We start from the raw sequence: 16,847 nt of genomic DNA on the forward strand, positions 1-16,847 counted from the left end.
CGGTAATTCACCACATAATTAGCGTTTCACTCTCACTCACTTTCATCTTCGCAGTATGTTCGCTTTCAACAATCTATTAACTTTTTTTGATTCCGTGTTACCGCCTCGATAAATATCTTCACATTCTTCACCTTATTCACCTCTTCATATCCTAAAGACAATCTCCTCAGGACAGACAGCTCATTTTCACGAAAACCATTCCCGTACAGACAAAAACAATGTCCTCTTTCGTCCGCGCAACAAGGTGAAAACATGTCTCGAATGCCAAACAGACCTGATTGGAAACAGACTTCGGAGCACCCACTCTTCTAATCCGAGCGCTGACGCAACCAGCGGCGACACACACCCAGAAGGTTCCCCCAAAGACGACCCCGACCACCCGGAAAACTAAAGACGTCCCGGGTCCTAACAAATGATGGTCGCTCCGATCATTTTTCAAGCCTGAAAGCCAATCGTGCCTGGAATGGCATTGGGCCACTCTTTCAAACAGTCCTGTCCGTTTCATTTTGCAGCCGCGGCAAAAGACACGAGCAAGACAGCTCCCGACCCAGTCCGGAAACCATAACCTGTGTGGTCTTCAATCGTGCTCGGAGCCGGACAACCATAGACGAACCGTGTCAGGAATCGATCCGCGAATACCGGAACGAGGACAGTTGTAAGAGGCGTAGAGGTTTCTATTCTGGTGCACCGGTTGCAATCAAGTTTGCTCACGGTATGATGCGAGGTAAAACGTTTGGGTGATGACGTGTCAGGTGGTGCACATACAGTTGGAATGGTGAGCGAGGCCCAATGGTGACGCGAGTCACGCGGGGCGAGAAATTACGTACCTAGGAGGCTGTAGAAACGACTGTGGGTGATTGGGAAGTGGTCTAATAACAACATAAAAGCTGGCGATTTGAAGGAGTGATGTCGAATGGAAAAACTTTCGTTTTGGTTGAGCTTTGTGCCATGTTGACGCTGCAGGAAATGTTGTGATTGAAGTGATAGGCATCGCGAGAGGCAGCATCAAATGGTGTTTGCGAAGGAAAAGTGCACCTAAACATAGTATGACAAATAACCCCACCCACTTTTAATCGCGTTTAAATACTTGCGGTGTCTACGCAGGGACCTCACCATTTAACGAAACGGGCGTCCTTGAAGCGCACGGCACATCACACAATCGAGAAATATGAGCGTTCATGATTACAAATACAGAAAGAGCCAAACGTTTGAAAACCACATTTTAAGGGGACAATATGCTGCGTTCTCATGATGTGACGATTGGATAAGACTGCGCTTTCGTATTCCACTCTTACGCCACTATGGCGCGAGAGTAGCATGATTCGAAAGCATCACCAGCACGGTTTAAACTGGCGTCGCCTCTTACAGCACCAGCAAAAACTCCCTCCCTCTCTCTCTCTCTTTTTTTTTTTTGTCTTTTTGTTTTCAAGCACATTTCGTGGATACAACTAAATGGCCACATAACCAACATGTTAATCACGTAACGATATAGCTACATTTTCATCTACAAACTGCCCCCTTCCCTCCATCCCATCCTGTGCCGTAACAACAGCAGCCAAACAGCATATTGAGACACAACTGTCACAAAACAGTGGTATCAGTCGTTCGCGCAGGGTGCTCCCGCTGAGCGAAAATCTCAAGAGTCGATGAAATCCAAGGTCGTGCGACAAGTTTCACCTTTACATCCTACGAAACTTGAGACTTTAATCAGAAGAACAACATGGGGCACGAAGACGGATCCTGCCAAGAGAACCGTAAATCTCCAGGGCGTACGTCCCGGCACGCGGGGGTGTGCAGAAGAGCGCCGGGCGTGGTGCTTCCCGGTACATCGGAAAGCCGCCCAGCACAAAGACGTGGGGATCCGCCCGCCAGGCGTCGTCCTTCTGCTTGGGAGTTTGAAGTCTCGGTCATTTGCATCGCGGGAAGGACGTCCAGCAAAAGAAGGTGCGGAGGACGAGCCTTGTCGTCAGATCGCGGTCGCGCGCGTCGCCACTCCGCAACAGTATATTGCACTTACGGTGAATCCGTCACGGGTGTCGATGGGCGCGAAGCTAACGTGACAGAGTCGACAGTAAGGGACAATAAGCGAGGAAAGCTCGACGCGGACGGCATCTTGTCACGCAGCATCATGATCACGACCGCCATAACCGTGTGACGCCCGCCGCTAATGCCCCGTCGCCTCCACGGGCACTCCACGCCTGTCTCGTATTGCCGCTGGAGTACGGAACTTCTTAAATTTCTTCCTTGCAATCCTTACTTGTAGTTGTACGACAGTACGAGCCTGTCCTTGTAGGCGATATTTCCAGTAAGCAAGTATCTGGTAATAATTGGGAGAGAGATTTACACGTTAGGTGCGTCAGCCTATTTGTCTGGCGCAGTGCTGCACGTGCCGCGGGGTAGGTCCTTTCAGGTGCGCCGGAAATCTCCGACACACGGTGCTGGAAGCAATGATTACCTCCCCCACATTGCTACCGGCCTCGGTCGGGACGGAACCTTCGATCTCAAGCTCAGCAAGCCAACATGTTACCGAGTGAGCAACAGAGTCTGGTCCCCGTTGTAAGCTATACCAGCTCACATGCACTAAGCTCGGGTGTTCACACGTGACGTTGACACAGACATATGGATGTCAACGCATGCAGTCCGTGAAACGCGTCTAACTTCTTTTCGTTTTGTTTTTATCCCACTCCCTTCCCTTGAGAGGTGTAGCACCGTTGTGTTTCGGAAGTACACTCGTGGGCTACCACTGCTATGCAGTAGGCAGGACTATCTCTACTGTTGCGAGCGGTTTCACTGACACAAAACTTCCCACGCCATCCGCACAGCCTCTAAATACGCCCTCGCAAAGTCTCGTATACTTTCCAAACACACTTGTTCCTTATGCTTGCTAGGACATATCTTTTATTGCTCTCGTCGAATCGGTCGCCTATTTCCATACTAGTCCACGCTTCTTCTCGCACTGGCGCCTAATTGGTATTCCTCGCGTGAGCCTACACCTTATTGGTGTTCTAACACATCTCTCTCATCGACAGCACCCACCGTGGTTACATGAAAAGAGTGGCCGGCGTCTCAATAGGAATCGTGCAGAGCGTGCAACAACATCCTCGCATTCATGCGTCGAGAAACAGCTATTATCCAATAAAAGAACAACCAGCTATTTCACTAACAACAAAAGGTATAAGTTAGGAACCAAATTGCGGAGATGCTGCTACGTTCGTGACGAGTACCGCACCCAAGGCACTGCTGTTGGTACCACACCCGGCCACCAGAGGTCTCAACCCCTAGCGGCGACCTCACGAAGCTGGCACGCGGAAACGCGCTGACCCCCGTAAGGGGTCGAGCACGACCGTGCATGGCTTATCCCGCCCACCAGGCTGCCATTATGGCTATGTATTTCGTATAGTACCTTCGGAAGGTCCGGAGCAAAGGAATACGCTCTGTGTGGAGCTGCAATCCGTTTCCCTAATTGCCAGTGACGCGGGTTTCGATCACGTTTTCAGCGTTCCTCCGCCAGGCGTCGCTCTTGCGTCGAAAGCGGGTCACGTGCACGTTTGGGTGCGTTGGGAGACGGTGCTTTTGTTTCAGGCTTTCAGGTTGGATGTTAAATTAAATGGTCTCGCTAAGCGACGGGAGGAAGTAGACGGAGTTTCCAGACACACACATAGATGAATGAGTTTTTAAAAAATGAGGTGCAGAAAGCAGCTATAACCAGGAAACCAAAATAGCATATTTGTGTGTTGTTGCGGGTGTCGACGATACCGATGCGGGAGAGCTAGCGAACTGGTGACGAAGTGCGTAAGAAATTAGCTGCCCTGACCGCGTCGGGACGAACACCTCCCTTGCCCTTCCTATACACCTTAAAACATAACTTTTAATAACAAAATAATAACAAAACATAACAAAATAATAACCGTTATATCGTTCTGTTGCCTGATCTGTTGAAGATAGGAAGTGTACGCGCGTCTTAAAATCAATTTGGACATCTTCATCAATATGAAAGACGCACAGTTGCGATTTATTTTCAACTGATCGAGACAAACAACAATATCGTTTCGAATTACAGTTGGTTCTGAGCGGGCGATGCAGTGAAGTTCTGTTTTTAGAGCGCAAGGCAACAGAAGCTCAACCCTGAATATGGTTCCGAAGCATCCAAAACTATAGAGAGGTTATTTACAAAATAACGCCCGCGTCAAGCGTATTGCAAACAACACCCCTCTATCAGAAAATCAGATTATCAGCCAGCCTATAACAACAGCTCACGATCAAATTCCCTACAAAGTCACTCCTCCACTCGTAAGCACAGATAATAAATCACAGCAACGCGGCCTCACATTCCACAAAAAGAAAAGAAGAAAGAGAACCTTCCCTTCCACGGCTCACTGTAATTTATTAAAATTACATTTATCACTCATCCACTAATCAAAGTGGTGCACCGCCGACCCTGCTAGCCATCCGGCTGATTACACCCTTATCAATACCGCGCCACGATTGCTATTGTTATGCCGATTAGCAGCTCTCCGGTTATTGGGCTCATTACGGTCTTCCTACTCCCACGATGAATCGCATTATCTCCGCTATTACAAGCTGGCCCACAATGGCAGCCGCTCTCCCACGCTGTTGGCATCAACGCCCGGCGGGACTAGTCTTGAAGAACAATATGCCACGCTGACCCGGATTCCTTGACGGACGCTCACGTTTTAGTCTATGGCAACGTCCACGGAATAAGCACGTTTTTACTGGGCCTGATTGCGCTCCGCTTGGGAGGGGACGTACAAGACAGCTCGCTGTCGTGTCGTGACTACGCTCTGTGTGGTCGAGTGTTGTGGTTCAGCCATGTAGGGTTGCGCGGTCAAAGATCCCCGGGAAGGAGTTATACGCAAGGTCGCAAGTGGAGATCGAGGTGTCGGGAAATCGGCAAAATGTTCAAATATAGCTTGTTCGTGGAAACAATGCTAAATTCTACGTCTGAATCCCTTGAAGCGGTCCGCTAAAATTCCTTCCGCGGTTCTTGAACTTCTGGTCTTAACTGTCTTGTTTCGAAATCGCTTTGTGGACTCTGAAACTTGTGATGTAACGGGACGTAGACTGTACTAGGGAAGGTTTAGAGACGACATTAAAGCAGGAACGGGATCGCTCACTATGGAGTTGGAGTTGGAGTTAGGAAAGAAAAATATGGAGATGGTGGCTCACTATGTTCGGCAGGGCTCCATGGGCAGCACTGCAAGAAGGGAAGAATGGTGGCATATATGACGTCCCCATGAGGAATGCCGCAACCGTGCGTAAAAAAAAAAAAGAAAGAAAAACATGTGGCCGTGATGATATAGGTAAGGTTTGTCTGCCTATAGTATGGCGACATGTTGCCGCAGTGTAGGACTGCGACCACCTGGGGTTCTTTTCACGTGCTCCAGAAATCTCCGACACACCGGGCTGGAAGCAATGTTTACCTCCCCCCCATTGCTACCGTCCTCGGTCGGCTTTGAACCCGCGATCTTGAGCTCAGCAAGCCAACACGTTACCGACTGAGCTACTGAGGAGGGCGCAACCGTGAGTAGGAAAATGAAAAGATAAAAGAAATTAGCTCGGCTAGTAGTTTGTTCCAGCGCAGCACATGCCATGCTATAACCTGTCCTGGAACAAGGCCGTCAAAACAGCGCTGAGATACCTTCCGACTTCCCCATGCAAAACCAGAATCCGTCATCATCCGCAAGCTGAGACAATGTGCTCAAAATATCTATCAACGCATCGTGTAGTGACTCGAAAGTTGCGTCTGCTGAATCGATTGAGACCTAATTCGTTTTATCCGTAGTACTGCAGCCACTTCTGATCCTCTTAATACGGAAACTTCAATCGGAGCGCATCTGGCAAAGTACAAAGGGACGGAGGACGACACTGCTACATGAACCAGACACGCATATCGGCATGATCGTCTAGCGTCTACTACAGTGCAATGGCCTCAACCGACAGAGCTTGCCTTCTTCTTGGTGTACCAGCTGGTTTCGAACTACGCAATCATTATGAATTTAGCAGGTAATCAACGTCTCAAACAGGGAGACCTGCAAAGCGGAAGACTGCGACTTTAATTACCTGGCGACACGCTTCAGTAACTCTACGGTGTACACTCAAAAAATTAAATGAGTACAGCACGTTTGACTTTGTTTGAGCTTGTACACGGAACGTTTGGTGTCCAGACGTCGAAGCCTATACTGCATAGCCGCGGCATATCTTCTGAAATAATCAGCGAAAGGCACCAACTATTCCGGGCCATAAAATTTCTTCATAAAAATGAGTGGTGTACAAATTGCATAACAGGTCGTATGGTTGGACAGAACAGGTCGGATGGTATAGGCAGGTATGGAACGTCGGCGGGCCAAGGTGGTAGAATCCGAACCTATATAACTTGGCGTGACGTTATTGTGAGCAAACGATGGATTCACTAACAAGGGTATGGCTGACGAAAAAACTCTTACGCCATGAATTACAGGTCTGATGGCTTAAAAGTGTAGATCTAAGAACCTTGGGGCACAAACTGACTATTTTCCCTCTCTGTTGTTTTCTTGCCTTCTTTGGTATTTGAGGTAGTATGGTCGTCACCAACATGTGTAGCTCAACCGAATTTCCGTTAGTTATTCGGTTAAGGTGCGGCATCATTGATGGAGCGCGGCCGTGTCAATAGACCGTGTGTCATAGAACGTCAGTTTGTCTACATGCGGAGTGCAGGTCACGACCACTCGTTTTTCATCCTTTCCGGCAGTGTAAGCCTGCTAAGGTAGACTTTTCTTCCAGTAGGAGTCGTTCAAAGGGTGTGTGTGTAGACAGCAAACAGCTGCTGCGAGCTTGGATTCCGCACGAGGAAATCTAAGAAGAGGAAGACACCCGAAAAGGCGTGCCAGAGTTTATCTGATCCCTGGCAGGCGAGGTCAAGAGAACTTTCTGACGTGCACACCCTACAAACTGGTTCACGCCCCCCAGCGCGGCTTTTACGTCTCAGCGCCTAAGGACATAAGCGACACCTACATACTGATGATCGTCTTACGCTACTGTCCCGATGAAGAGATGCGAGCACTCACGTCGAGTGTCCGGCGCCAGCAGGAAGTACGTGTCGCACCCAAGCGAACGTCCGTCGCTAGCGTATTGTGATCAGTGATTTTGTGGGCGTTGAGGAAATGACTTTCATTTGTTGATCGTATACTCAGCGAGTTTGCTTCGGTTTCTTACAACTGTTGTCAGAAAGGCGTTTGCCATTAGTTTGTAACTCTTGTAGTCTTTCTTCATATTGTCGTGTGGTATGGGGTGACATGGACAAAATATGCCCAGTTGCGATTGTCTTATTGCGGTAAAGGCTTGGAATGTCGATGATATCTATAAACTATTACCGGTTGCGGCATGGTAATAGTATCCAGAGTTCTGCGTTCTCACATTTTATTTGGTAGTTCTGCTGTTAGATTTAAGAAGTTTTTCGGCCGTTTCGTTGCGAGGTCGGAGGTTGACGAAGGTTTTTTGGTTTTATCATGTGCTTGTCACCGTATACAACATGGTTTAGGGGTCTCGAAGATACGTTACATATTTTGTTACAGCGGTGAAAGACCGCATGCCATCATCATTGTAATGTACTGGTTGTTGATGTTACATATCGATACATTTACTTGTGTTTGACCGCAAACGGTTTGATTAGATATAAGATGTCGAAATGAGACAACGTTGGTGGTGACATGACCCTCATTAGGACGCGTTGAAGAAAATACAAAAAGAGACACATGAACCACCCTGCGCTGCCTCAGGGAATTTTATTAGATATCACATATTTTTTAACGATGAAAGATGAAAGTCACTGAAAAGGTTTAGCCAGCTGTAGGGATCGAACCCACATCTTCTGGATTACCAGTCCAGTGCTCTACCAATTGAGCTAAGCTAACACGCCTCTCCAGCGACTTTCGGGGTGCGTCATCTGAAGGGACGACAAACCAGCCACTCACTCTCACTCGCCCTCCTTTCACTCTTACATTTTTTGCTCACTCATACACACATTTATACGACGGAAATCTACGCAAACGGCACCTGTTGTGTTTGCAGAAAAGTTTTCTGCCGAATTCATAGACGCATATGCTACAAGGTTGATTTTGTCTTTGAAGACCATCGTCCTCGTTTTGTCATGGAGACCAAGGGGTGAAGACCATCGTCTTCTACAAGCGTTTTTCATTTCACGTTATCTTCCCATCAAAATAGTGTGGCTTCCGAAATTATTGCTATCCTCATTAAATTTAAAGGAAGCACCAGGCCCGTCTTACATGTCCATCTCCGAGGAATTCGGGAACGCGGCTATGCGGCCTCGTGCGAGTAATAAATGAAGCTACACTTCCAAAAGCCACTCCTATATAAGCTTTTAAAACCCACTGTGTACAGCCAATTCGTTTCATTCCCACTGAACAATGGTGCCAAGGAGATTCCGCTTTACGAGGAACTCGAATACTTCGCACGGATTAAACGCTGTAATGACTGAAGGGATGGTTAGCCCTTTGCATTGTGAGCGATGCACCTCGTGCCTTATTGCATTTAGCTGGAATCATGCTCGACCCTGTTGAAGAAGGCCGCCAGTGGAACAGGTCTAGAGGTTGCGAAGGCCGCAGGCGTTGGTGCGGGCGCGGTCTTGCGACCTCACAGGTCGTGACATCCGTGAGTCTACAAGTCGTCCTCGTAGCCTTTGGCTCCCCAGCGGACTATCGCAAGTTTCCGCGCCGTTTCTCTTTCCTTATGACTAGCAGCTGTGTAGCGCTCGCAGTCGTGTATGCGGTGCTTTCCACCACAGGCAAATGAAGAAGAGCGGTGAGCAGGGAGATGCCCTTACGATCCGTTAGTGGCAGAAGTTGCACGCTTGGAATGTTTTTGCTTTCGCAGGGTTTGCGAAAACATGTTTTATGGCGTTGTTCGCGCATCGAGAACAAACTATACGACTATGAACGGTGATCAAACGTGGGCATATACAAAGATAAAGAGAGGACAGCAGGAAAGAGGGGAAGGGATGAGAGTTAATATGCACACCGGACCGACTTCATTGGGAGCTGAATGGCTGCTCGAGAATCCGGTAAGAGTCTCAAAGAGCACAGCCGGCGGTAGTATTTGAAGCTATCACATCCCAGTCAGATGTCTTGTTCTTCCTCTGCAGAACGGGCACCGAGAAATCTGTGTTTGACAGCTCCCAGAACAGAGACATACTATTGTACCGCTACTTGAAGTTTCTGTCTCCTTTTCACACAGGAATGTTCACCGGTGGTGTATACGAACATGTTGGTGCGTTGATATTTGTGAACTCCTGAGGTAGGTGCCAAGGTGAGCTAATGTGCACGTTAATGACCATATCAACGCAACACACTCTAAAACCAGAGTCCTCTAAGTCCTCTAAGTCCTGTTTTTAGAGTGTGGACCAGGAATATCACCGTGCACAAAATGATAACGAAAGATACTACGTAAAGACGAAGATCTCCATCTCCATCTTTTGCTTTTACAAATCAATAAAAGACGAAGATGCAACAATGATCACCAAACAGACAACGTATAGAACGTCAACTTTTTTCGTGTTGGACAATGCGTATCGAACTTAATGAACGACAACGCACACGGTAGCGCCATAGCGCCATGGACGCAGATGAATCTTCAGGGGCTAATAATAAGGGCAGAAACGGCGAACTCGGTCGTTAAGCCTGTAATTTACCCCGGCCATGACTAATGGATTTCTGTGGCAACCACGAAACTTCGTGTATCCTTCATAAACCGATTCATGGGGGACCACCGGGGTTCAGCTTGATTAATTGAAGCTTACGAAATGACACTGCTATCACGTGCTGATTTATCACGAGCAGATACGACAAACAACGCGCGGACATTGGCGATAATTAAAAATAGAAACAAACACGCGTTGAGAAAAACGCCTTAGAACGCTACATAGCCTGCTAACGAAGGACAAGAAAGAATTAAACGAAAGAAGAAAAACAGTTACCACGCGCCTGAGGCGGTCATTTACATCAGCTTACCCGCGTCTATAATAAGAGGGCGCCATGTTTCAATTGTTTGTGTCAAATTAATGTCAGATTTCGAACGCGATAGGAGATAATTAATGTCGAAATGGCGCGAAAAGCGCAGACACCGGATTGTAGGGCGCATTTGTTCAGGAATCTTGGGAGAAGTAGTGCACGGACAGCTTGTTCACCCAGCTGCCCATTTTGACCTTCCTGGGTTATAACTAGGCTTTTAATGAAAAAGGCTTCATATGATGATGCCAAGGTTGTTATGGCGAAACGTCAATTAGGCTGCAAAGGCATATAATTAACCTTCGAACTACTCTGCATAGGTTGGGACGACGTCCATGCCAAGATATATATTCCAACGCTGACTACTCGATCTATAAAAGCAGGAACGTTGTAAAAGAATCCGTTCATGCAAAAGTTGCGCTCCTGCCCTGCTTGTGACTATAATTCGTCTTTGTGATGATTGGTTGGTAGTTCCATAATGTTAGAAGGTTTTGGTACGCTCCGCAAGCATCGAACGTGGCTTTGCGTTTAGCGCGTGCGAAGTGTGAACACGCTATTTTCTTCTGTACGCAAGGCGATTGGCATATGCGCTACAACTAAAGCTTTCTAATGCTTGTACTGTACATGTAAAAAATGTTATCGATGTTACTACTGCATAATCACGACACTGTAATGGCGCACAGATATCCGCCGACTGTTTGTGTTTGTCTGTATGCATTCCTGTTTGTCGGTCCAGGTACCTCGTCAGGCTCCGCCTTTTGTACCTGGACCTCATTTCTGTATTTTTGGAAATGAAACAAATAGAAATAGAAATAGAAAGGGCTGTACCTGCCCAAATGGCTGCGTATTGGTATGGTAGAACAGTGCGTCCAGAGGGACATGTATGGGGCTATGTCCCTATGTGCTCTACAGCGTGTGTGGGAAAATCCTGGATTGCTCCCAGACAGCACAGCTGGCGACACGATTCCAACCCGGATCGCAGTCATTGTTATCTAACAAACTACTGCGCTTTTCAAGACAATTTTGGCACATGCAAGTTCAACACTTGCAACGTTGCATCTTTTTCGTCGCGCTCGGAAGCCGTACTGCTTTAGGCACACTTATCTGTAACCTTCAGCTCGTGGCGTAACAATCCCCTGCCGGTAATATTGCACAAGAAGGGGTTGTTCCAAAATTGTTTCCTAGGGAAGGTCGTGCAGTCCCGTGAGCTACACAGCGCCACCAATAGGGAGAGGTACTTGGGCGACGTGCTATGCCTGCTGCAATGCCCCCACTGCCTCTACTGTCAGCTGGCCTCCCCATGGGGTCAATTTTGACATAGCATCTTCATGCGCGACACCTCCTACAGGGGATTATGCCGCCATGAGCTGGAGATTGCAGACAAGTATGTCGCAAGCAGTACCCGATGAATAGAAATTATGGTCATGAAGCCAAGAAGTCAATACAAGCAAAAATACTTCATTACCGTATACTACTACGCTGAGAAGCGCTCATGATTGGCAGAAGTGTCAATAATACCAATGCACCTCATCGGTCGATGTGTTTCCTCCTCCCCGTATAAATGTGTACAAGTTTGTTCCTGTACCTTTCAATTACGACGCGGACATCCTTGGTTACATATACAACAACGTCAGTGACGTCACGTAGCCCCGTGTTATCGTTCTAAATGCAGACTGACATTGAGCAGGCTCCACTTTTAGAGTGTAACCATGGTTGAAACTCAACAAGTTAGAGTGTCCAACCCCAAACTCCAGTTGTTGGCATCTTGTTGCTTCCTCTGGCCACAGTATTACAATCACGCATCGATACACACATCCAAATTAACCACATCATCTTTCCCCGGAAGCGGACTGCGTGGAACACGAACACGGCTTCGGGGCATCACGCTATTTATTTAGGAACCCAGCATTTCGGAGGATTGCGAGGAGTCTCACTCAGAAGACAGGAATTATACGCGTTCGTGCGTACGCATTTATCTCTCAAAATACGACCACCTCGCAAGCAGGAATATTGAAATGGGTAGGATCAGAACTGGAATCAATCGGAGGGGGAAAAGAGTGAGCTTCGGTAAATTAGTAGGTATAGCAGCGACTGATATCACATAGAAAAACGCTTCTGCACGAAGGTGATCGTTAACAATAAAGTTGTACGGGCTCAATGAAGCATGGCTGGCTTGCGTGCATACTTTTTTTTTCTTCCTTATAGTGAGGAGGTGACTGTCACCGTTTAACCAGAAGAAACTGTGTAGATGGCTTTGATTTCTATGCCATTTTATTCCGTGTCCTGCATAAGGATTCTTATACGTGGAAGCCGACAGGAGAAAATTATTGATAGTCACTCGTGCACAGAGACACGCCGGTGTCGTGCAGAGAGACCGAGATATGGGGGTTGGAAAAACTAACCAGTTTTGTGTTCGCCGCTTGCTTGAGATTTTACCGCGCGATTTCGCGTGATAGTGGAGAATGTTTTAAGCTCTGTCAGCGTTGGTGAGACTGGTTGTTGAGATAGTTAAGTGGTTTGTTCGCTTCGCAGTAGGTTTAAGGGCTGCGACTAGTTCGTAGAAATTGAAAGGAGATTTCTTCTTTTTTTTTTTTCACATCTTCAAGCCGTGGTACAGAGCTAAAATGTACTGGTTTATTTGGGAAGGATTATACGTTAAGTGTTCTAGCCATAAGGAGGGGCGTTGAGTGCGCAAGTTATGAATTAATTGCATTTGCTGAGTCGTATACATTTAGGGGTTCGGAGATGCTGCTTGACTCGGTGCTTCTTTAGTGGTCGCCCAACGAGAATGACGGTTGATAGATACTCTGCAGTGATTATTTGCTGCAGGTTGCTGCAAGCGCGACATCCTCCAGAATACTCCAGCGGAGCATGCGAAAGCCATCATGGGTTTCTGCTGCCACGTAAACGCGAGCGCTCAACGACACGTCTTTCCGTGCACTGCTATAGCCGTGACGAATATATGCCGCAGCACAGCCATAGATACAGTAGACGACAGCAAACACTGCATGTCGTCTGGTAAATGCGCAGTAAGGTAATCCCAATATTCCGGCAGGGTGCGAATGATTAACATTATACGCGGCAAAGCCTCTGCCCGTAAACAGTCTTTTTTTTCTTCCTTCCACTACAATATTCCGTGGGGATGTCACCCGTGTGAATACACAGTTACGGTAGCGGACAGTCCGACGCAGCTCTCTTCCGAGCGTCAAATAGTGTGAAAAATAAAACGTCGTTTAGCACTTCGAGTAACTAACGAACTAAAGGCCTTCGTAGTGCAGCCCGATACTTGGAGTTGTAAATACGGAAGAACTGCTTTATAGTTGAAATTTCCCATATTAGTACTCCACCACATTTATAAAAACATTTAACTTCTATTTATCTTCATTTCCTTTCAACTGTGCCGCCACCTCCAAACCTTTTGTTTGCTCACTTGTATAGTGCGAATTTGTTTAGCCCTGCACTTGAATAGGATTGATTGAATTGATTCTCACTTTCTATAGAAATTGCGCACGCAAAAGGGCAACGTATATACATTGCGAACAAGACCTCGACGTACCCTCGACTGCGTCACATCACAAACTGCGCAGCAACTTGTTTTGTATCACTTCCTGATTGCATTGATGGATTTCGGTTACTCGCAAACACTTCAATTTGCAGCTAATTCACCCATCACTGGACAGCACGCCCCCCCCCCTTCAACAATCTTCAATTAATCAACTTCGAGAGCGCTTTACGTAGATAAATCACGCTGAAAAAGGTCAGTGATATGCCCCCCGTCGACTGCACTGGCAACCATGCACCACGGACGGCCGAGGTATTTGAATTTCTAATAGCTAGTCTGTGTATAACTTGAAGCGTGCTCGGAGTGAGACGGGCACGATGGAGTGATGTCCAAGTGGACCGTTGCTTTCCGCGAGTGTTTTGTTCCGCGTGCCAATTGGTAATGAGATCGTGCAGTATACTAGGTCTTTACCGGTCGGCAAGGATACATTAGTCGCTTCAAAGTTCCGTCCCGCTTGTCTGCCTTTTTCGTTTTTTCAATTCCAAGGCAGCAGTTTTTCTGTATCTTTCTTTCGTACTACAGTTTCTCATTTCGGATTATAGTCGCCACAACTGTCACAGTGTCTCCCATTTATGTGTGTGTCACAGTGTCATAATTGCGTAGGTGCTTTCCACAGAAAAGCTCAATTTAGATTTCATAATTACGTGAAAGGATGTTCAAAATGGGAGAATGAAAAAACGTCTTTCGTCGAATTGGGACGTAAAGATGAAGTGTCTATTTCCGATACCGTAGCGATAAGTAACTTGAAATTATGCCCGACTCTATAGATGTCGCTCTCGACTGCATAAAGGTATAAATAATACCTATATATATATGTTATAATGTATATGCTATGCTAATGTAATATATATGTATAATAATAACAACTATAATACTGAATAAACGCGGTGAAGTTCATTTATATTACAATGTCGCGAATAGGGCCGTAACCAGAGCCATCTCACGAGTGAATGCGGAAAAAACGTTTTTCGTGAGGGTAATGAGCGTTTGGCAGGTACGCTAGAATCATAACAGTAGACACCATTCGAGGAAGCAGAGTGAGGGAGAGGGAGAGAGAGAGACGCAGACGACTTACAGGGACGCTTCTTTGATTCTTTGCAAGGAGAGGAATGCACTTGTTCTGCTACCGAAGTCCATGTGTGCCGATAGGAGGTCGTACGGTAGACTGGCTGTAATGAAATAACGCAAAAGAGATTAATTCGTTTGGCTGAAAAAGGGAGAAACATACCATTTAGTCACACTGATAGAGCGTCCTTTTTTAAGCAGGAGATATTGCAAGCACGTTCTGCAGTGCGAACCAGAACGGTAGCTTCATTTATTTGCTCACTTCACCCATGCAACCCCAAACTTACTAATGAATAGTGCTGGAAGTCTATCGTTATCGCAAATTCTTGGGCGTTCCCAATCTGTATTCCATACGCAATTATGTAGAGTAGAGATAATGTTCGGCGACATGCTGGAGATCAGGTATTCGATGCACGGAAAAATATGCAGAATGAAAGCATTTTAATGTCTCGTTTTCTTTTTGTTTTTGGAATATGATTTATGGTTGGCTACATTGGTTGTCGCCTTCGGAGACGCTGACGGGAAAGAAAAATTGCACTTTTATTGTGAATATCGGAGTATAGAGTGTTCGAGTTCAGCAACGTTTTTTTTTTTCTTTTTTTTGCGTGAAACGTTTATGTCCACCATGTGATATGATAAATTATTGGCATCCAGGACCTTGGAGTGCCTTGTGCCGAGGTATCAGCACATGTGAAGCGACCTTCAGGTGGACAAAATTACTGTACGACCACTGTGGTGGCACTGGCCACCACAGTTGCTTGTTGCGTGAAGCCACTAATTCATCATTACCGTGTGATTTGTCCAGACCCCACCTACATCCCCCAAATGTTCAGTGACACCCCCTAACTTTTTCAGCTCTGTACCCCCTACAGGGGGTGCTGTTGCGATTTCAGCTTTAGACACATGTCGGTAATGATATGTTAAGTTGTAATGACGTAACTATAATAATGACCCCCCCCCCCCCTAATTTTTTCTAACACCCCTCCGTGCTTGGGATTCTGGATAAACCATGTGTGTTGAGACGGGGTAGAGCCGTAGAGGTGGGGTCACAGCCACCGTCTAGCGATCACGCCTTCTTGATGGCATTACACAGAACAGTACTGTTGTATTACATATGCGTATGAACTATTAAGGATAGCCTCCGCCATCGGTGTGAGCAGAATTGCTTTAGGGATGCCACGCGGAAGGCTTCAAACGAACATAAAATTTCCTAGTGACAATTTCTATGATGAATGGGGGCGTTCACGCGTGCCGTATATAGTGAGCACGTTACGTATTAATGTTAATGTTAGGCCATCCGTTATCGCTTCAGAATCTCTGGCTATAGCCTAATGTATTCTTACAAAAACAGCGCAGATATTTGATATTCGGAACAAGTACTGTACGCCTATATATATATATAGCGCCATAACACAAAATGTTATCAACTCTACGCACTATCTCAAATCTACAGTTCTTGCACAACTTGATTTGTCAAGACCGCGCCGCAGCCGAATCGCAATGCCATCCTACCGGCTGCGGCTCCAATTTAAAAGAAGGTATTACTTGGCAGTCCATCTAAATTGCGATCTCCACTCTTAAAACACCACTTCACCCTGCGGCGTATTTATCTTGGAATGGAGAACCATAAAACCTGGCCACTGCATTCAACGCCATACCACGCCCTACAGCGCTCGACACACACCATTCAATGATTTTGAAGACGTTTCCAGTTTTGGTCTATAAATTCAGACGACTCCGCTTTTTATCTTTGGCGTTTCCAGACGGGACCGGTATTTTATTGCCTGCCTCCGATATCAAATGGGAGCCTCGCAGCTGACGGTGGCGCCACTGTGATGCCAGTGGTCAAACATTTCTTGCTGCGCCTGTAAGAGCACCCAGTACGGACGTAAGCAAGGATACCGAGTAACGTGGTTGATGCCGTGTATAGTAATTACTTGGTTCACGTCTGGTTATAACGAGATACAACTTCGATAGCGTATAGTGCTATAGATAATTTTTTTATGCGCGTAGCAAAGTGACGCAAAGTACGACTCCGAAGAACTCAGTAGGAGTAGCTGCTGTCTTTTCTTTCCGTTTCCCGGTCAGTAATGGACCTTTTTCCTAATGGTGAGGTCTGATACTATGCGTGTGCTCAAGGCTGTGAAACCACTTGCAGCGGGTTTCTACTTCATAATGTAAGCATAACCGCTCAAAATCAC

The 16,847-nt window shown here is 46.7% G+C and overlaps 1 protein-coding gene and 1 non-coding gene across 5 annotated transcripts in view; both read right to left on the reverse strand.

The window, feature by feature from the left end:
* The window catches only part of LOC135394538 (Krueppel-like factor 12), a 334,317-nt gene that overhangs the window by 26,016 nt on the left and 291,454 nt on the right, over nucleotides 1-16,847 (reverse strand). For all 4 annotated transcript variants that reach the window (XM_064625320.1, XM_064625321.1, XM_064625322.1 and 1 more), the window contains one exon: nucleotides 14,657-14,750. In XM_064625320.1, the coding sequence (XP_064481390.1) occupies nucleotides 14,657-14,750 (94 nt within the window). The remainder of the gene's footprint in view (nucleotides 1-14,656; nucleotides 14,751-16,847) is intronic.
* Nucleotides 7,838-7,910, reverse strand: Trnat-ggu (transfer RNA threonine (anticodon GGU)). Its single transcript has one exon. It is a non-coding gene; the product is annotated as a tRNA-Thr (tRNA).

This window comes from Ornithodoros turicata, chromosome 5, assembly GCF_037126465.1.
Source record: "Ornithodoros turicata isolate Travis chromosome 5, ASM3712646v1, whole genome shotgun sequence".
Lineage (NCBI taxonomy): Eukaryota > Metazoa > Arthropoda > Arachnida > Ixodida > Argasidae > Ornithodoros > Ornithodoros turicata.